This window comes from Miscanthus floridulus, chromosome 18 (genome assembly GCF_019320115.1).
Source record: "Miscanthus floridulus cultivar M001 chromosome 18, ASM1932011v1, whole genome shotgun sequence".
NCBI classification, from domain to species: domain Eukaryota; kingdom Viridiplantae; phylum Streptophyta; class Magnoliopsida; order Poales; family Poaceae; genus Miscanthus; species Miscanthus floridulus.
In genome coordinates, this window is record NC_089597.1 from 85685127 (window position 1) to 85705464 (window position 20338).

The 20338-nt window shown below is 41.3% G+C and overlaps 1 protein-coding gene across 2 annotated transcripts; it reads left to right on the top strand.

The window, feature by feature from the left end:
- Positions 1-4498: 4498 nt before the first annotated feature.
- On the top strand, positions 4499-17942 carry LOC136519899 (serine/threonine protein phosphatase 2A 55 kDa regulatory subunit B alpha isoform). Of its 2 annotated transcripts, none has more exons than XM_066513280.1 (14): positions 4499-4770; positions 6089-6192; positions 6264-6362; positions 6666-6785; positions 7464-7664; positions 8271-8362; positions 10074-10192; positions 14863-14986; positions 15140-15263; positions 16111-16179; positions 16265-16356; positions 16447-16524; positions 17055-17122; positions 17214-17942. In XM_066513280.1, the coding sequence occupies exons 1-14, from the start codon at positions 4659-4661 to the stop codon at positions 17348-17350; spliced, it is 1539 nt and encodes a 512-aa protein (XP_066369377.1). In that variant the 5' UTR covers positions 4499-4658; the 3' UTR covers positions 17351-17942. The 2 variants fall into 2 exon arrangements, with proteins under 2 accessions (XP_066369377.1, XP_066369378.1); XM_066513281.1 differs by having other exon boundaries at positions 6267-6362.
- The last annotated feature ends 2396 nt before the right edge of the window (positions 17943-20338 follow it).

The following is a 20338-nucleotide window of genomic DNA, read 5'->3' on the forward strand; positions in this document are numbered from 1 at the left end:
GGTAAATATGCTTGAGCAAGCAACATGGATTCAATAAAATTTCAATTCATATCTTTATAAAAGTGTTGTCATCAATTACCAAAAAGGGGAAGATTGAAAGCTCTAGTTTGATTTTGGTGAATTGATGAAACCCTAAGGCTAACCTAGTTTATCAAGGTATTCATGAGATAGGTAGCACATTTCAAGTGGTGAAGCAAATGAAGATCATGACATGATGATGGTGATGCCATGGTGATGATCAAGTGTTTGGACTTGAAAAGAAGAAAGAGAAAAACAAAAGGCTCAAGGCAAAGATATAAGTAGTAGGAGCCATTTTGTTTCGATGATCAAGACACTTAGCGAGTGTGATCATATTTAGGTTTGATAGCCGTACTATTAAGAGGAGTAAAACTCGTATCGAAATGTGGTTATCAAAGTGCCACTAGATGCTCTAACTCTTTGCATATGTATTAAGGATCTAGTGGAGTGCTAACATCCTTAAAAACATTTTGTGAAAAATATGCTAACACATGTGCACAAGGTGATACACTTAGTGGTTGGCACATTTGAGCAAGGATGAGAAACTTCACCGGCGGAGTGTCCAGTCGTAGAGTGCGGATAGTCCGACGGTGCCACCAGCGCCCTATATAGAAAAGACAGGGTTTCACAGAGTGGACCGGACGCTGGCCTTAACTGGACCGACGCGTCCGGTCAGTAGAAGCAGTAAAGACGCTGGCGTCGGTCTTTGACCGAACGCTGGGTCACTTTTGTGACCAAATGCTGTGTGGGTGTGTCTGGTCCCGCTGACATGGCAGCACAGAGAAGAAGAGAAAGGACCGGGCACTGGTGCTACGTCCAATCGTGACCGACTGGACGCATTTGGTCGTGAGTGGAACCTTACTAGAAATGACCGGACGCTGAGGTCCTACGTCCGACGACTTTGAGCAGCGTGTCTGGTCATCACTTGACTGTTGGGATTAGGCGCTTAGTATTTAAAGAGAGAGATGACGTGATAGCCATCCATTGACTAGATGCTGGCAGGGTGCGTCCGGTCGATCTGACCAAAGCGTCCGGTCACCCCGAGTTGTGCCCAATAAAGGGGTACAATGGCTCTATTTCATGGGGGCTTCTATTTAAGCCCCATGACCGGCTCTAGCTCACTCTCTTGGCCATTTGCATTGACCTAGCAACCTTATGAGCTTAGCCAAAGCCCTCCCACTCATCTCCATCATAGATTCAACATCTTTGTGAGATTAGGAATGAATCTAAGTGCATTGCTTGAGTGTTTGCATCTAGAGGCACTTGGTGTTTGTGTTTCACTGTGGGAATCGCTTGTTACTTTTGGTGGTTGCCGCCATCTAGACAGCTTGGAGCAGCGAGGATCATCGAGCAGAGGTTGGTGATTGTCTCCGGCTCCGATCGTGTTGATCGTGAGGGGTTCTTGACCTTTTCCCCGGCGGAGAGCCAAAAGATACTCTAGTGGATTGCTCGTGGCTTGCATGATCTTCATCTTGTATTGGTTGTGCGACACCCTATTGAGGGTTTGACGTGTGATGCCAATTAGCGCGTGAACCTCTAAGTGAGTGAATCGCCACAACGAGGACTAGCTTGCCGGCAAGCAAGTGAACCTCAGTAAAAAATTATTGTGTCATCATTTGATTCCGAGGTGATTGGTCTTCATTGGTATTTATTCTTGTGATTGATTGGCTCATTCCTCGACACGACGGTATAACCATCTTGCTCACTCTCTTTACATTACCACAAACTAGTTGTCAAGCTCTTTAGTGTAGCTAGTTGTGAGAGCTTGTTAGTTTGGTTAGTGTGGCTCTTTAGTTAGCTTTTGAGAGTGCACTAACTTAGTGTATTGACATAGCTATTGTGTGGATAGAAACTATATAAACTAGAATTGTGGTAGGTGGCTTGTAATTTTAGTAGGCTAGCGCAACACTTGCTTCGCCTCATAATTGTCTAATCGGTTTGCTAAATGTTGTTGTAGAAATTTTTAATAGGCTATTCACCCCCCTCTAGCCATTAGGACCTTTCATTGATGTCTTGGACTTCTTGCATGTCTTCTAAGTCTTCTAGTAGCTCTAGTGTCTTGCTTGAGGCGTGGATCACTTGCTTCACGCTACCTTCGTCCAAGTCCATCCTTGCATCCAATACACTAAAAAGCTTATATATTAGCAAACAGTATTGGTCTATTTGATCATGTTGTCATACAATCACCAAAATCAACTATGATCCTAGCTAGATACCATTTCCCTTGCAATTAGTAATGCTTTTCAAAAGCTCCATGCTTCGAAGATTGAGTGATATGGTTAGTCATATGGAAAGTTCCTTCCATATGATCTATTTCATATACATTCCTTCTTAAGGACGATGTAATTTGAAGGTGGAACTGAAGCTTATACTATTGCTAGTTTGCCACATATTATTTGTTTTTCCTAAAGTCCAAAGGAGATGTTTGTGATGACTATAAAGTTTCTATAATGCATATTAGCTAATATTTATTTTTTTTGGGCATCCAAGTCTATAAGTGCTAACGCCCATCTAATTTTGCATGTTTTCTCCACCTTGTACCTACATGAATCGAACCGATGCATTGCTCTTAACATCTTGAATCCTATGGATTGAAAAACTATAGGCAACTATACAATCAAATGTTTGGATGGAGCATGGAAAAAACACAAAAAAAACTTTCCATGAGGTTCAACACCCGGTAGATTTCTCTAAAATTCCTATGAAACAAGCCATTACATGAATTTCATAGGATTGATAATGACCCCTAAATGACTTCATAGCAAATTTACATATAAGATTCTAATCCTCTAGAATTCCTCCATTTCGAGGGGCTGAATCACTTTCGTTTTGTTTCTTTGACACAAGTTGTATTCCACTTTGGTTGCCACAATTAATGAACATGTTGGAAATTAGAGATGGCAGGACCGAGTGATGACTAGAGTTAGCAATTAGCATGATTCTATTACATACTCCCTGTATATATATATATAATATAATAATAATAGTCGAATTCTTTCGCATTCCCTATGTAAGAAAAATATTTTGTTCTTTCGCAAGGGTCCACATGTAAAAGCCCCACCACGTCACTTCACGAGGGAGAAATATGTGCGAGCTCGCACAAACACAGCAGGGTAGAGAGAGAGACGCACAGAGAGAGACGCAGAGACAGAGGAGGGAGACCTCGGCCTCCCCCTCCCCCACATCACTTCGCCTCTCTCGTCGCACCCCACCCCACCCCACCCCTCTCTCCCTCCGCTCGATCTCCCATTCTTCCTCGTCTCCGCTGCCGCCTGCCCCCACCTCCAATCAACGCCCAACGCCCAGTATTCCAGAACCTTCTCCTCCTGGGAAGCCTTCGCCCGCCGCCTGCCCCCACCTCCAATCAACGCCCAACGCCCAGTATTCCAGAACCTTCTCCTCCCCGGAAGTCCATCCTTGCATCCAATACACTAAAAAGCTTATATATTAGCAAACAGTATTGGTCTATTTGATCATGTTGTCATACAATCACCAAAATCAACTATGATCCTAGCTAGATACCATTTCCCTTGCAATTAGTAATGCTTTTCAAAAGCTCCATGCTTCGAAGATTGAGTGATATGGTTAGTCATATGGAAAGTTCCTTCCATATGATCTATTTCATATACATTCCTTCTTAAGGACGATGTAATTTGAAGGTGGAACTGAAGCTTATACTATTGTTAGTTTGCCACATATTATTTGTTTTTCCTAAAGTCCAAAGGAGATGTTTGTGATGACTATAAAGTTTCTATAATGCATATTAGCTAATATTTATTTTTTTTTGGGCATCCAAGTCTATAAGTGCTAACGCCCATCTAATTTTGCATGTTTTCTCCACCTTGTACCTACATGAATCGAACCGATGCATTGCTCTTAACATCTTGAATCCTATGGATTGAAAAACTATAGGCAACTATACAATCAAATGTTTGGATGGAGCATGGAAAAAACACAAAAAAAAACTTTCCATGAGGTTCAACACCCGGTAGATTTCTCTAAAATTCCTATGAAACAAGCCATTACATGAATTTCATAGGATTGATAATGACCCCTAAATGACTTCATAGCAAATTTACATATAAGATTCTAATCCTCTAGAATTCCTCCATTTCGAGGGGCTGAATCACTTTCGTTTTGTTTCTTTGACACAAGTTGTATTCCACTTTGATTGCCACAATTAATGAACATGTTGGAAATTAGAGATGGCAGGACCGAGTGATGACTAGAGTTAGCAATTAGCATGATTCTATTACATACTCCCTGTATATATATATAATATATAATAATAATAATAGTCGAATTCTTTCGCATTCCCTGTGTAAGAAAAATATTTTGTTCTTTCGTAAGGGTCCACATGTAAAAGCCCCACCACGTCACTTCACGAGGGAGAAATATGTGCGAGCTCGCACAAACACAGCAGGGTAGAGAGAGAGACGCACAGAGAGAGACGCAGAGACAGAGGAGGGAGACCTCGGCCTCCCCCTCCCCCACATCACTTCGCCTCTCTCGTCGCACCCCACCCCACCCCACCCCTCTCTCCCTCCGCTCGATCTTCCCATTCTTCCTCGTCTCCGCCGCCGCCTGCCCCCACCCTGATGCGGTGCCCGCGCGGCGCGATCGCGTGACGGACGGCCGCCATGGACCCCCCAGGCCCCGGCGACGAAGGCGAGGCGACGCAGCCGCAGCCGCTGGAGTGGCGGTTCGCCCAGGTCTTCGGCGAGCGTGCCGCCGGCGAGGACGTCCAGGAAGGTACACACATGCGCATGAGCTCGAGATCCGCTTGATTTGTGGAGGCTCTGGGCTTGGCTGCCCCGATTGGATGCCCTGAAGTGGTGGGAATCAATAGGGCTAGTGTTGGGATTGGAGTTGTGCGGGTTTGAGAGATTTGGTCTTGTAGGAAATGCGCGGCAATGATGGCGCGACCCCCTTAATATTACCTGTCAGAGAAGGCATGGCTTTGGATTGTGTTGGTGTATGTAGGACTACCACGGTGCGTGTAGAATGGATTCAGTCATTCGGATGGTTAGTTTGATGCTCTACTGGCAGATTGCGCCTTGTGAGAAGCATGAAGCTCAATTTTCTGCCCTTTGAGAGTTTGTTTGGCTGCAAATGAAATCCTTTTTAGCCTTCGGGTGGCTTAATCGTGCAGGTACTAGGCCGACTGGGGTTTGAGTAATGTGGTCACAGATAGTTGTCTTGGCTTTGTGTTTTAAAGAATGCAGAAAGGTGGTAAGAAGCTCTGGAGCTTGTGAACTCATCTGGCTTCAATTTTGTGGGACATGTTTTGCTTAAGGAATTTCTTTGGCATGTGATATCATAGTGCAAACTTGAACTGAAACTTAAGAGGTTGGTTGATCTCGTGAATTGAAAAACTGGAAGAGTTTATTGGTGTCTATAAGAAGTAATGTTGTGTTTCTTATCTGGTTGTGGTTCAGCATCTGCTTTTGGCTTGTCGCCTTGTAGGAAATTTGCAGTCTAAAGTTCTGCAAGGATGATTTTCCATTGGCACATGGTACTTATTCTCTTTTAATTGTTTTGGACGTATGTTTATCTGGATGGACACACAAAATGTGGTCCATCTGTGAAATTCCTTATATCACCGTGTGCCACATTGGTCCAGTTGTGTTCGTTTGGTAATCTCTTTTAGAAAAAATAATAGCTTTCAATGTGTGGAACTGCTGACTGATGCTTCTTAGTATGGAAACTTTCTCTTCAGAATAGTCTGCTGGGAATAGAGGTTATGATGACAGCAGTGGATGTCTTTGCCTTTTGTTTTATATTCCTTCGTTGTTTTATTTAGAGTTGAACAGAATGCTATATATGACATTGAGATTTTGTTGTATCCTGGGGATTTACGTCATGAATTGGGCTTATTGATCATTCAATAAATAACCTTTTCTTATTCAGGACTTGAAAGATGTCTACTATATACCATACACTGATATTGTCATCTAAACCTATTTTCCTTCCAGACCTGCTCTGCTCTTTGATAAGCGAGGAATTTCACTTTCGTGTGAGTGAAGAATGTTGCCTTGCATATTGATTTAACACTCTTCTTTATTTTCAGTTGACATCATCTCTGTAATTGAATTTGATAAATCTGGTGATCATCTTGCCACTGGGGATAAAGGAGGACGTGTGGTTTTATTTGAAAGGACGGATGCTCGGGATGTAAGCACCGCATGTTTGAACTTATCTTGGTTTTGATTTCAATATTTTCCCCTAATAAGTTGTTATACCAGCAGAATGCCAGCCGGAGAGAACTGGAGAGACAAGATGTTCCAGTTACTAGACACCCAGAGTTCCGCTACAAAACGGAATTTCAGAGTCATGAACCTGAGGCATGTTAATGGGCAGTTTTTCTTTCATTTTCTTTAGAAGTTTCTCTTTTGCCATATAGTTATATTGACACAAGAAAGCTGAGAAGTTGGGTGATGGAAATAACAACTCCAAGGAAAAAATAACTTATATTTTGCATAGGCCTTGGTACTATGTTTATGTTTCATAATTGCAGTATGCACTTCTGATCATAAAAATAAAGCATTGCTGTATGCCAGTACCATGTGCTATTCTTGTTTCCTTTTGGAAATTAATCGTAGATTGAAGTTATGTCAGGGTTCTTATTTTTTATGTGATTCTTGTAGTTTGACTACCTGAAAAGTTTGGAAATAGAGGAAAAGATCAACAAGATCAAGTGGTGCCAGACAGCCAACAATGCTCTCTCCCTTTTGTCTACAAATGATAAAACAATAAAATACTGGAAGGTATGGATGCAAGTTACTTCTAGAAGTGCTTTTCAATTTTCCTAACCACTTCAAATTTTTTTACTCCGAATTCCATACTTAAATCTTCAGTGTAAATCTAGCCCGGATGTAATGTAACTGCATGTAAGTTGTTGAGTATTAGCATCCCTATTTTTCTCATTGTTGGTAGCACCGTAGAGGTTTGTGTTGAACTAAGTCTTGGCATTTCTAAAAATAATTATTGAAACCTATGCCAAAATTGGCTTGTTAAATACAGTGCTTTTCAATTTTCCTAACCGCTTCAAATTTTTTTAATCCGAATTCCATACTTAAATCTTCAGTGTAAATCTAGCCTGGATGTAATGCAACTGCATGTAAGTTGTTGAGTATTAGCATCCCTATTTTTCTCATTGTTGGTAGTCCCGTAGAGGTTTGTGTTGAACTAAGTCTTGGCATTTCTGAAAAATAATTATTGAAACCTATGCCAAAATTGGCTTGTTAAATACATAAATTTGATTGCGATACCAATCATATCATTTATTACTACCTTTTGAATTTTTTGGACACAAAAAGTGTACAATCTGTTATTTTTATTTTTATTGTATGTGGCACCACTGCATTGCATTTTTTTAATTGTTTCTTCTATCAATTGCAGTCTGTTTTTTGCTTTGCTTACTCATAGCTTTAATTACTGTCCAGGTTCAAGAGAAGAAAGTAAAACGAGTTGCAGTCATGAATTTGGACAGTTCCCAAAGTGTAGGAAGTAGTACAACTGCTATTGCAAGTACCAGTAGTTCTAAGGCACCTCTTCCAAATGGTGGATGCTCTGATAAGTTTGATTGCCTGAATAACGATCTCTCATTTCCACCTGGAGGCTACCCATCACTGCGTTTGCCAGTGGTAAGTTATGTTGGTCCCTCGGCTGCCCTGCACAGGTAAGCAGTAAGCTTACCAGCACACTCACTCACAATGGCTAGAGGTAGAAGAAGATATTAAGAACAGTTCACACACACACAGCACAAGCCCAGCGCTGGCCGAAAGCTCTGCTTCTGGATGTGGCAAACTGAACTGCTCTTTTGCATTGCCTTAGGTGTGATATATATACAAGTGCTAGTACCTCTGCCAGGTACATAGTTGTTGGTGAGTACACCAACTACCTACTCCTAAGATACACCAACTACTCCTAGTACTAGCAGTACAAAGCTTAGATCAACCCACTATCAAGACATGGCTGATGTAATAGCTACCAACTAATGTACTAGAGGTGGCCTATTGCCATACTGCTACAGCAGTAGAGACTGGACAGCCGAGCTGACCAAATGCCAACTCTGCTGCAGCAAGAGAGAGCGAGAGATCAGCAGCAGATTATGTCTTACAAGTTACACTCGGACATCTTATACATTATCAGCTCTAGCATTTGAAATTGTAGTTATATAACTTTTAAGTGGAAGGTATGCAAAACTGCAGCTATTTAGTCCAACTCACTTCGCTTTCAACCATATGCAGGTTACCAGTCTAGAAGCAAACCCCGTTGCTAGATGTCGACGTGTATTTGCTCATGCACACGATTACCATATAAATTCTATTTCAAATAATAGGTCAGTCACTTCAGACATTGAATTTTATCTTTTCAATGGGATCCCTTTTGTGCCTTTTCTTTTCCATGGGTTCATATGCATCTCTTCCGGTGTTCCTTATGTTTGGTTTTCCTTGCTCTCGAGCAGAAAATAGGCTAAACTAATAAAGCATATATTGTTGAAGAGTTAGTATTTAGTGTCCGTCTCAGTGTTTTTAAGGCGTCGCCTAGGCGACGAGGCGCTCGCAGGGAGTAAGGCGTCCCTGACGCCTAGCCAAAAGTAGTAAGATATCCATGGAGACTGGAAGTAAAACAGAGGAAAACGATAGGGAAAGGCCATGCAGGTGCCACCTCACTCACCCCCACCAAATCTGGCGCCGCCTGGGTCATCTGTGGCGGAGGCGGCTGCTGCTCAAGATGGGCATCTGAGGGAGCAGCAGCAAGAGGTAGGGAAGGAGCGGAGGGCAGGCTGAGCGCGCGCAGCCAAGAGCAGCGCGAGGGAGGGAGGGCAGCTGCCTGAGCTGTGAGGGAGGAGATGTGGTGGCGCTGCGCGTGCGTGGAGGGAGAAACAAAGAGCCCCTAGGCGGCGTGTGTGCATCCATGTCTCCGTGAGATGACCTGAGAAGGGATATGTACAAGTGGGCTGGGCCAAGCACTTCTCTTTTCATTTGCCCTTTTCTGTTTTCTCTTTCCTTTTTCCTCTTTTTCTCGCCTATTCCCTGCTGCTATTTTCCTATTTCTTAGAATGGTAAGGCGTCGCCTCACCTCGCCTTATGAACGCCTAGGCGTACCCTAGGCATTGTGAGGGGGATAGGTCGCCACGCCTCGCCGTGCCGCCTTAAAAACCATGGTCCATCTTATCAGCTAAGCCTTGCAGGTTGTTCTTCCTTGAATTAGTTTTCTTGCTAGTAGCCTAGTATGTTTCATTAACTGAAACTTAATAATCAGTTTCAATACTTGTCTTGCTAGTACGTCAATTTTTTAGGTCTTTGCAGGTACTTGCATTCTTCATTGGTTGAAACCCTAGCGTTGCTAGTGCTTCAAATCTTTAGCTATTTGTTGGTACTTGCATTCTTTTCACCTTTTATGAACTGAACTCGACCTGCGTGGGGTAAGACAGCCCCCAGGCATTTTGCTAAGAATAAGAAGACCTCACGCAGGTCGAGAAAACCTCCGAATCCCTGCCCCACCCATACACAGCGGCACTGTAGCCCATGTGAGAACGACCATGACCTGGTCCGGACCTTAGACCTGTGCCTTAGTGTGGGAAAAACTAGGGGATCTTTTTAACTCGAGCCTGAAATTCGCTCCCATAGGGAGTCGAACCCAGGACCTGAGGAAGCGAGGAGTGCTACTAGAGCCACGTGCCCACGTAACCAACTCAGCTAGAGGCACATTCGCCTATGTACTGAACAGATAGGGCAAACTGAATCTATGTTGTGTTATAATGAAGCACAAGTATCATGCAAGAGTAGCTTGTATGTCTTTTGAATCTATGCTGTGTTATAATGAAACACAAGTATCATGCAAGAGTAGCTTGTATGCCTTTTGTAATAGGGCATTGCTCACACAGTCACATGTGTACTCTTGATCACTTTTGTTTGCTATGTAGAACCAGCATAGTTTTCTGTTGGTCATATTCCTGCAGGGTGCAGATCCCAAATACTTCAGCAACGATAATATCTGTGGGCATTGTATTGATACATATTCTTGTATTGTTTGTTAATCCACAGTGATGGTGAGACATTCATATCAGTAGATGATCTCCGAATAAATTTATGGAACTTGGAAATAAACAGCCAGAGCTTTAACATTGTTGATGTGAAGCCTACAAACATGGAAGATCTAACAGGTAATTCCACATTCATATTTTGTTTACCCCCCCCCCCCCCCCCCCCCCCCCCCCCCAAATGTTGCAAAGTTACCTGAGGAGGTTTTACCTTTCCATTTAGCAAAAAAAACAATATTCCTGGTGTGACATGTTGACATACCAAAATGTGCTGGCTATACAACATGTCTTTCTTGTTAACGGCTGAAAAGAATTTTAACAATTGTGACTTTGTTGTTCTTCTCGGATAATAAGTAAATAATGTTTGCTTCTCTAGGGGATTTGAATAAGAATAAGATTTAATATGGCTCCCCGATAGTTGTTTCATTGTTTTGGTTGCTAGCTTTTCCAAGCTAGGAAGACTTTTGGTTGCTAGCTTTGGTTCATCACCATTCTGTAGTTTCCCATCATTTAGCCCTGACCTGTTGGGAACTTGTGATCTTTCCAAAACTTGAAGCAAGTGGTGCTTTGTTGTGTTATAGCTTTGCGCGCTTGGTTTGCGTACATGGAAGCACATGGATGCATCTACTTATTTATGCAAATTTCTATTTCTATTAATTTAAGATATGAACAGAAACATCCGGATAGTCTTTTCTTGATTAGGCCTTCATTCTCATATGCTTCCTATTGATGGGGCATCTGTAGACTGTAGAATATCATATAGTCAATTGGCTACATAATCATTTATGAATTTTGACAAGAATATTATCATGGTTTCGCCATCTTTAAGTCATAGCATGGTATCGTTAGAAACAAATTTGCATGATATGGGCAGTGGAGATCAAAACTCCGCCTATGTTGTCTCAACATAGAAGGTCCCAAGCCCTGGTAAAGGAGGAGGGTTGTGATAGGTGTGGCGAGCCAACGTTAAATCTAGCTATTCTAATGGAGATGAAACCCGAAAGAAAAACGTTGGGGCGTAACCCTCTTAGCGACGCGCCATATCGGAACCTGGGCATGGTGTTAAATGAGCAAGGGCCGGGTCGTCACCCCCGTGACGCGCCGTGTCGTGATCTGGGCACGGTGTCAAGTGAGCAAGGATCGGGTTGTCGCATCCTTAGTGGCGAGCTACATCGGCGCCCGGGTGTAGTGAAAAATGAGCAAGGGTCTTCACATCTGAGTCGACGGGTGCGAAGGGTAAGGAAGCTAGTCGAACCAACTAGGATCCGTTTAGGTAGTTGGAATGTAGGGTCGCTTACAGGTAAGTTAAGAGAATTAGTTGATACCGCGACTAGGAGGCGTGTAAATATATTATGCGTTCAAGAGACTAAATGGAAGGGTCAGAAGGCGAAGGAAGTGGACAATACAGGTTTCAAGCTTTGGTACACAGGGATAGTTGCGAATAGAAATGGAGTAGGAGTTTTGATTGATAAGAGCCTCAAGAATAATGTGGTGGGAGTGAGAAGGCAAGGAGATAGGATTATCTTAGTCAAGCTTGTCATTGGTGATATGGTCTTGAACGTAATTAGTGCGTATGCCCCCAAGTAGGCCTCGACGAGAGTGCTAAGAGACAGTTATGGGAAGACTTAGATGGCCTGATTAGAGCTGTACCTAGTAGTGAGAAGCTTTTTATAGGAGGAAATCTTAATGGGCATGTAGGTACTACAAGCGCAGGTTTCGAGGCAGTTCATGGAGGTTTTGGGTATGGTAGTAGGAATCAGGAGGGAGAGGGAGTTCTGGGCTTCGCGGTAGCTTTTGACCTGATGATATCCAACACTTTCTTTAGAAATAGAGAATCTCATCTAGTGACCTTCAGTAGCGGACAACAGTCTAGCCAGATTGGCTTTGTCCTCACAAGAAGGACAAATGAGTATGCTTGGGTTGCAAGGTGATACCAGGGGAGTGTGTTGTTTCTCAACATAAGCTTTTGGTGGCAAACATTCGTTTTCAGGTGCGTGCCCGTAGGGATAAACAAGCTAAGATTGAAAGAACAAAGTGGTGGAAACTAAAAGGGGTGACGTTAGAGGTATTCAGGGAAAGAGTTATCAAAGAGGGCTCTTGGAAGGAAGAAGAGGACATAAACAACATGTGGGAGAAGATGGCAACCAACATTCGGAAGGTGGCCTCAGAGGTGTGGAGTAACCAAAGGAAGTGGAGGCGAGGCTTAAAGATACTTGGTGGTGGAACGAGGAAGTCCAAAGGGATATTAAGGAGAAGAAAGAATGCTATAGACGCTTGTACCATGACAGGAGTGTGGACAACATAGAGAAGTACAAGGTGGCAAAGAAGACTGCAAAGCGAGCTGTAAGTGTGGCAAATGGTAGAGCGTATGAGGATCTTTACCAACATTTGAGTATGAAGGAATGAGAAAAGGACACTTATAGGATGGCTAGGGTTCCTAAGAGAGACAAGGGACTTGAACCAAGTTAAGTGCATTAAGGATGAAAGGGAGCATCTCTTGGTGAAGGAGGATGAGATCTGACATCGATGGCAAGAGTATTTTGATAAATTGTTCAATGGTGAGAATACAGACATAACCTTTTAGTTGGATGACTCTTTTGATGACACCAATAGGCGCTTTGTGCGGAGAATCTAAGAATCTGAGGTCAAAGAGGCGTTGAAAAGGATGAAAGGAGGTAAAGCGATGGGACCGGATGGTATCCCAATCGAGGTGTGGAGATGCCTCGGGGACATAGCTATAGTATGGCTAACCAAGCTGTTCAACCATATTTTCGATCGAACAAGATGCCTGATGAGTGGAGAAGTATATTGGTACCGATCTATAAGAATAAAGGGGATATTCAAAGTTGTACTAATTACCGAGGAATTAAGTTGATGAGCCATACTATGAAGCTATGGGAGAGAGTTATCGAGCATCGCTTGAGAGCAATAACGCGGGTCTCTATGAACCAATTTGGTTTCATGCTCGGAAGATCAACCATGGAAGCAATTTTCTTAATAAGACAAGTGATGGAGCGGTATAGGGAGAAGAAGGACCTACACATGGTTTTTATTGACTTGGAGAAGGCTTATGATAGAATACCAAGGAATGTCATGTGGTGGGCTTTGGACAAACATAAAGTCCCAACGAAGTACATCGGGCTCATTAAGGACATGTACAACAATGTTGTGACTAGAGTTCGAACAAGTGATGGAGATACGGATGACTTCCCGATTAGGATAGGACTACATCAAGGGTCAGCTTTGAGCCCTTATTTGTTTGCCTTAGTGATGGATGAGGTCACAATGGACATACAAGGGGACACCCCTTGGTGTATGCTTTTCGCGGACGATGTAGTGCTAGTTGATGAAAGCCGGATAGGAGTGAATCAGAAACTGGAGTTATGGCGGGAGACTTTGGAGTCCAAAGGTTTTAAACTCAGTAGAACTAAAACTGAGTATATGAGATGTGACTTCGGCCCTACTACTCGTGAGGAGGAAGATATTAGTTTGGAAGGTCAAGTAGTGCCTAGGAAGGATACCTTTCGATATTTAGGATCAGTGCTACAGAGAGACGGGGATATTAATGAAGATGTTAGCCATAGAATCAAAGCAGGGTGGATGAAGCGGCGCCAAGCATCTGGTGTCCTATGTGACGAAAGGGACACCTGTTGAGATGGTTTGGACATATCCAACGGAGACCTCCAGAGGCAGCGGTGCGTAGTGGAATCCTAAGCCAGGATAGTAACGTGAAGAGAGGCAGAGGAAGACCGAAGTTGACTTGGATAGAGGTAATAAAAGGAGACTTGAAAGGATGGAATATATCCAAAGACTTAGCCTTAGATAGGAGTGCTTGGAAGACAACTATTCACGTGTCTGAACCTTCATTGCTTCTGCTGGGTTTCAACTCTAGCCTACCCCAACTTGTTTGGGACTTAAAGGCTTTGTTGTTGTTGTTGTCGTTGATGGGCAGTGGAGATCAACACAAGAAAATTGTCTGTGCCATATTGTTTTGGCACATTGTTTTTGCATAGCCTTTTTTTGTATTGGTTTCTGTATGGTACCATCTGTTCTGCTCTAGTGTATTATTAGAAATAATGGTAAGATCACCTACCAAAAAGGAAGTTACAAATAGAGTTCCAGTTCTAGTTTGCATTGACTAATTAATGCAATGAACCCCATCCCCCTCTTTTTTGGTATTTTCTTAAACAAGTGGGATGCATAGAACAGAAACTCCTTGTTCTATTCTGTTATCTTAACTTGGCATTGGCACATGACACATTCAATCCTAGTAATAAGTGGCAATCTATAAATACAAAGCACATGGGATTGGAAAAATGTTGTAACTTGATGTTGATGTAACTTGTGGGCTACCGTATTGTGCTAGAGATACTAAGTAACGGGAATTTATGTTCTATTTGAATTTTGTGAACTTTTTCATTTGGAATCTGATTTTGATGGCATTTTGCTAATTAAATCATAGAAGCACAGCACTACAGATGTAATTTGTGGATAAATTTGGACCATATTCAAACATTGATATAGACGACATTCTTCATTTGGGAGATAGGTTGTAAATTAAGGGATTGTAGCTTTCATAAAGTAGCTACCCGATTGGGATGAAAAACCATCCAATCTGGGCATCTGGCACATGATATTTTATCTATTTATTGATATAAGCATTGTATTATCCCTTTGCCATTTTGAGGGTTATTAGAAATCTGGTAGGCTCATTTTCATATAATTACTACAAGTCTTATTGCTATTCTTGCTTTGCATATGCGCTTCCTGATTTGTTCACATTCATATTTCAGAGGTGATTACATGTGCGGAGTTCCATCCATCCCATTGTAATACACTGGCCTATAGTAGTTCAAAGGGTTCTATCCGCCTTATTGATCTACGTCAATCAGCACTGTGTGACAACCATTCCAAAATGTTAGTTACTCACCCTGTACTTCTCTCCCTAACATTTTATCCTTCTGTACTGGCAACGTTGGGGACTTGTATGAAGGATTGGGAATATGTACAGTTATTTATATTGCATAAGTTATTATATGTTTTATGAGTTAACAAAAGGCCTCTAAACAGATTTGAGGAACACGAAGCACCTGGATCAAGATCCTTCTTTACTGAAATTATTGCATCAATTTCTGATATAAAGTTTTCAAGGAACGGTAGATATATTCTTAGCCGTGATTATATGACTCTTAAGGTGTGTAGTAGCTTCTCATGTTCTATCGCATTGCTTTTGGCTGTCATACACCCATTTTTTCAGGTCCAGAATACTTCTCATGTTCTATCTCATTGCTTTTGGCTGTCATACACCCATTTTTTCAGGTCCAGAATACTTAATGAATTTTGTCACTCTTAGTAGATACCCCCTCTGTTCTTTTTTTCATGTCATATTAGCTTGTCTTAAGTCAAACATTTCTATCTTTGACTATCAATTTCAAAAAAATTATATAGGTTAAGGACATAAAATTTATTTTTTTAGATTCACTATGCGAAATACTTTCATAATATATAATTCACATGTTGTGAAACTACATAGATTTTTTTTTAAAAAAAATTGATGGTCAAACATAGAAATGTTTGACTTAGGACAAACTTAATAAGTCATGTACAAAAATGGAGTAACATTTTCAATGATTTACATCTTCTCAAAGTCAAAAGCTAATTGGTTTCTTATTGTTTGAGGAAATAAACAGCTGGTTTACCTCTTCTTTGTAGCACTGAGTGCCTGTATAAAAATGTACTGTCAAGCATACTGCCCTAGAAGTGGTCCAATGGAAACTTGTCTGTTGACACCAATATGCATGATTAGGAACTGTTCTATTGTTTGAGCTATGCTTAGTACTCCCTCCGTTCCAAAATATAAGACGTTTTGGCTTTTCTAGATATATTACCTTTACTATGTATCTGGACAGAGTGTATATCTAAATGCATAGCAAAAAACTATGTATCTAGAAAAGCCAAAATGTCTTACAATTTGGAATGGAGGGAGTAACTAGCAGAAAGAGCCTATGAGATTACTTATCATGTTTTTGCTCCATACTCAGCTATGGGATCTAAACATGAATTCAGGCCCTGTTTCAACCTTCCAAGTCCATGAACATTTGAGACCTAAGGTGAAATTCTCTCAACTGAATGATTAAGAAAAGAAGCCATTTGATGAACAAAATTAATGTAATTTTATGCTATCACTACTTTCAGCTCTGCGATCTGTATGAGAATGACTCAATTTTCGACAAGTTTGAGTGTTGTCTTAGTGGGGATGGACTTCGTGTTGCAACTGGTTCTTATGGGTATTTCTTTCATCCATTATTGACTGCATGTGTCATTTTACAGAAATCCTGTCTATTAACATTTCCATTTCCTGGTGTCTTCAACTGCAGTAATATATTTCGTGTTTTTGGTTGTACTCCTGGAAGCATGGAGGCAACAACTTTGGAAGCAAGTAGGAATCCAATGAGGTATATTTTACATGTGCCTTTTAATCTTAGTCATAATTTCTTCACTGTTTGTGGCCATGGCCTTGGTTTGGTCTACCTATCCATTACTGGGGACAGGGACACAATTCCATTTATTTAATCAACTGTGTAAGATCTTTAATGTTTATTAGTTCATAATATTGAATGCATGTGACCCTGGTTATAGGGGATGGAACCCTAGCCATCCTATTTGGGAACAGAGTGTCACTGTTGGGTGAGTGGTTTATGAAAGAAAACACCAAATGGGAGCTATGATTTTTTCTGTCTTAAAGCTGTTGCATAAAGTCTCTTTCAGCAGTATTATCTGCACCATTGATCTCTTCTATAAACATAGGTGTCCACTGCTCCATTATATTGAATCTAGTTAGATGTTCAAAATTCAAAAGTTTGTAGAGTACAATTTTACTGTTGCTCTCTTTTTTCCACATTTTAATTGCCATATTAAGTTCCATAACTGCTCTTGATGCAATTATAATACTAAGCTTATTCTTGTTGGATTTGGGTGCGATTAGGCGTCAGATTGCAAATCCAGCAAGGCCCACACGGACACTAACTTCTTTTACCCGTGGTGTTCGGAGAGGTGACTTGTTCTCATCAACATTGACTTAAGTACTCCTGCAACAGTATCGTATTTTGTTCACGCAGCCATCACCGACCTAATGTAATTACAGGTGGAGAAAATCAAGGCGTTGATGCTAATGGGAATTCATTTGACTTCTCAACAAAGCTGCTCCACCTCGCATGGCACCCGACCGAGAATTCCATTGCATGTGCTGCTGCAAATAGCTTGTATATGTATTATGCGTAGAGAATGTCCTACAGAAAATTTGTTGTTTTTTTTTGGCTTGCTCTCGGTGAAGGCCCAGGGCCCTTCAACTGCAACCAGAGAGATGGTGCAGGACATTGTCGTCAGTTCCACCCGTTGGGGCCAGAAGCTGCTGATGTCCACAAGATCACCCATTGCTGTGCTAACGGACTGCGGCCTGTTGATTCTTTAGTACATGTGTAAATTATAATTCTAAACATGGAAAGTTTTGATCCAAATATTCAATCGTGGCAATTGTATTGGGAGTCGGTGGAAAGGACTTATCGAAGGTAAAATTCTGCATTGGACTTGGAGGATCTGCATTGCAATGGCTGTAGTATGATTGAAAATCCTTAGCATGTAATGCCACCTAGACAGGGCTCTAATGTTGTTTTGGGACTAGAATTTCAGAAAGATAGATATTACCCTGTATTGTAGCTATTCATCTTAGTTGCCGTTCTATTCGTTGGACTGTTAAAATAAGGCAGCACCGGTATAATTGTATTCTTGTTTCTTTCTTCTGAATGACCTTTGTACACTGAAGCATTTGCAAGAACGGAATTCGCTGAATCAAAGCATGGCTAGGCCGAAGATACACTGAAGCATTGTACTCTTGTCGGTTCATGTAAGGCTCGCCATGTGGCAGGTCCGTTTCCTTTTTATAGTGGTGCGTCATTATGCTTTATAATTGAATGTAATGTTGGCATGTACTCCAACTAGTTTCAAATTTTCTGTATGGCAAATTCTATAAATTTTGCTGTATTTTTGTGGAGGGTAGGGTAATTTTGTTGAAAGCTTAGTAAAAAGATCACATTTCAATGCCTTACGTTATCAGACTCAAATATGCCTTCTTTTTATACAAATGCCTTAGTTGTCAGACTGAAATTGTTTCTTCACTCAAATCTTCCAACTCCGGTGAGATTGGCCTCATGCAGTCATGCTCCATAATTATCAAGTTCAAGCCTCTCAGGGGTTGGGGTGCATGCCCCTATGGGCTCCTTTTTGTTTTTTCCCCTTAGATCCCCAGGCTTCTAGGCAGCATTTGGTTGGGGGGATTAGGATCCCTTAGATCCCTAGGCTTCCAGGTAGCATTTGGTTGGGGGGAATGGGATTGTCTTACATCTGTTTGTTTTCTGGGATGTGAGGAGGGATGAGACCTACTCGTTTCTTTTTAGTTCGTGGATATCAAAAATATGATCAGCCAGTTGACAAGTTGGGCCCACTTGTCATTCTCTTTTTTTTTTAATTTTCTTTCTTCCTCCTCCTATGTCTCCTCTTTGTGCCTCGCAACGTGGCTACAAGAACTCACCCGCAACCTAAGGTCTATATTCGCTAGTGGGACATCTTTGTCGCTGGCTATCTCATAACCAAACACCATTCCATTCTGAGGTAGGTATCGTACTTAGGATATCCCTGACTCTAAATCAAACACTACCTAATAATTGGTTGCTAGAGTGAAGTGACTCCAATAGAAAGCGACTCTACTTTGAAATTGATTATACTTGAATTTTATTTTTTTCCGTCCACTTCCTCTTAACTAACCAAACAATGGAAAGTTTCTCCCATCCTATTTTTTTACTTGACTCGAACTTATGACCCATACCCATATGCGAGTAAGAATAATTCGCGTCTATCGATGATGGATACAAGTCCGATTCTAAAAGTTAGGACAACTCGTGTTTAGCGATGATACGGAGTCCGATTCCTATACATATTGGATTTTGTCGCAACATATGTGATTTGCTAGTAAGTATGCGCCCTGTTCGCTTGAATTGCTTATCAGCCATGGTATATTATTTTTCTCTCACAACAAAACAGTATTAGCCGGCTTATCAGCTGCACAAACCATCAGCTGAACAACATGATGGTTTGTCACACACTTCGTGGTAGAGCTAGCTGGCCATATGTCAAGCTTTTTATTACTGGTGGCCTTTTATCACCGGTACAAGGCATGAGTGCTTTAGAATGCATACTAGTAATAAATATTTATCATAGTACTCCCTCTGTCTCTGGAAAAAAATAGATTTCTAGAATAAAAAATTACTCTAAAATAAATTAATTTCTAGACCCTTGTCATTGAGTAGACCCATTTATTTTCTTGGAGTTTTCAATGGTCAACGTACCTATTATTAGAAACAACAAAACTTATTGCTCACCTTCCCGGTAAGTGGTGAGTGCAGTTAAAGCTAAGAAGTTTAATAAGAGATAGCAAGGTCTTTTCTCGTGTTTGCTCTTCTGTCAACTTGCTAGAAATCTATTTTGTCAATATTAATACTAAGGGTATGTTTAGATTCATTAACACTAAAAATTAGCAACTAAATTAGTACTAGTGGATCTAAAAAGACTTGCTAATAAACCTGCTAATTATTAGCTGGAGGGATGATAAGTATCAGTTCCATTAGCAGATTAGGAGGTGCTAATAGTTCATATACATTTTTAACTCAAACCACCTATAGGTGGATCAAACCGTCCCCGCTAAAAATTAGCAACTACTAATCTATCCAAACCCTACTACTAATACCCTTCGCACGAGTCTGCAAACATAGCATAGCTGGTCGCAGTAGCAGATATCAAGTAATTGCAGCAATCTCTGCACTATATATTTTTACACTTTTTTGTTCCTGCCTTCCCGGTTCGTCCAGGCTAGACAGGCAGGCAGGCACAGGCAAAACTGCGATGCCAGTTCAGTACTTCAGTACTAACCTAGGCCTGGATTAGTTCTAAAAAGTTTTTTCTAAAAATTGTTGCTACAGTAGCTATTACATCGAATCTTGCGATACGTGCATGAATTATTAAATGTAGATAAAAAAAACTAATTGCACAGTTTGGTTGGAAATCGCGAGACGAACGTTTTGAGCCTAATTAGTCCATGATTGAATATTAATTGCCAAATAAAAACGAAAGTGTTACGATAGCCAAATTCCTAAATTTCGGTGAACTAAACGAGGTCTCAGGAATCAGGAATCAGGATGGATGTCGAAAAAGGAAGAG

Coding starts and splice junctions, on each gene's coding strand:
- LOC136519899 (XM_066513280.1), top strand. CDS start 4,659: ATGGACCCCCCAGGCCCCGGCGACGAAGGCGAGGCGACGCAGCCGCAG. Junction 8,363..10,073: donor AATTCTATTTCAAATAATAG/GTCAGTCACTTC, acceptor GTTAATCCACAG/TGATGGTGAGACATTCATAT. Junction 17,123..17,213: donor TACCCGTGGTGTTCGGAGAG/GTGACTTGTTCT, acceptor ATGTAATTACAG/GTGGAGAAAATCAAGGCGTT.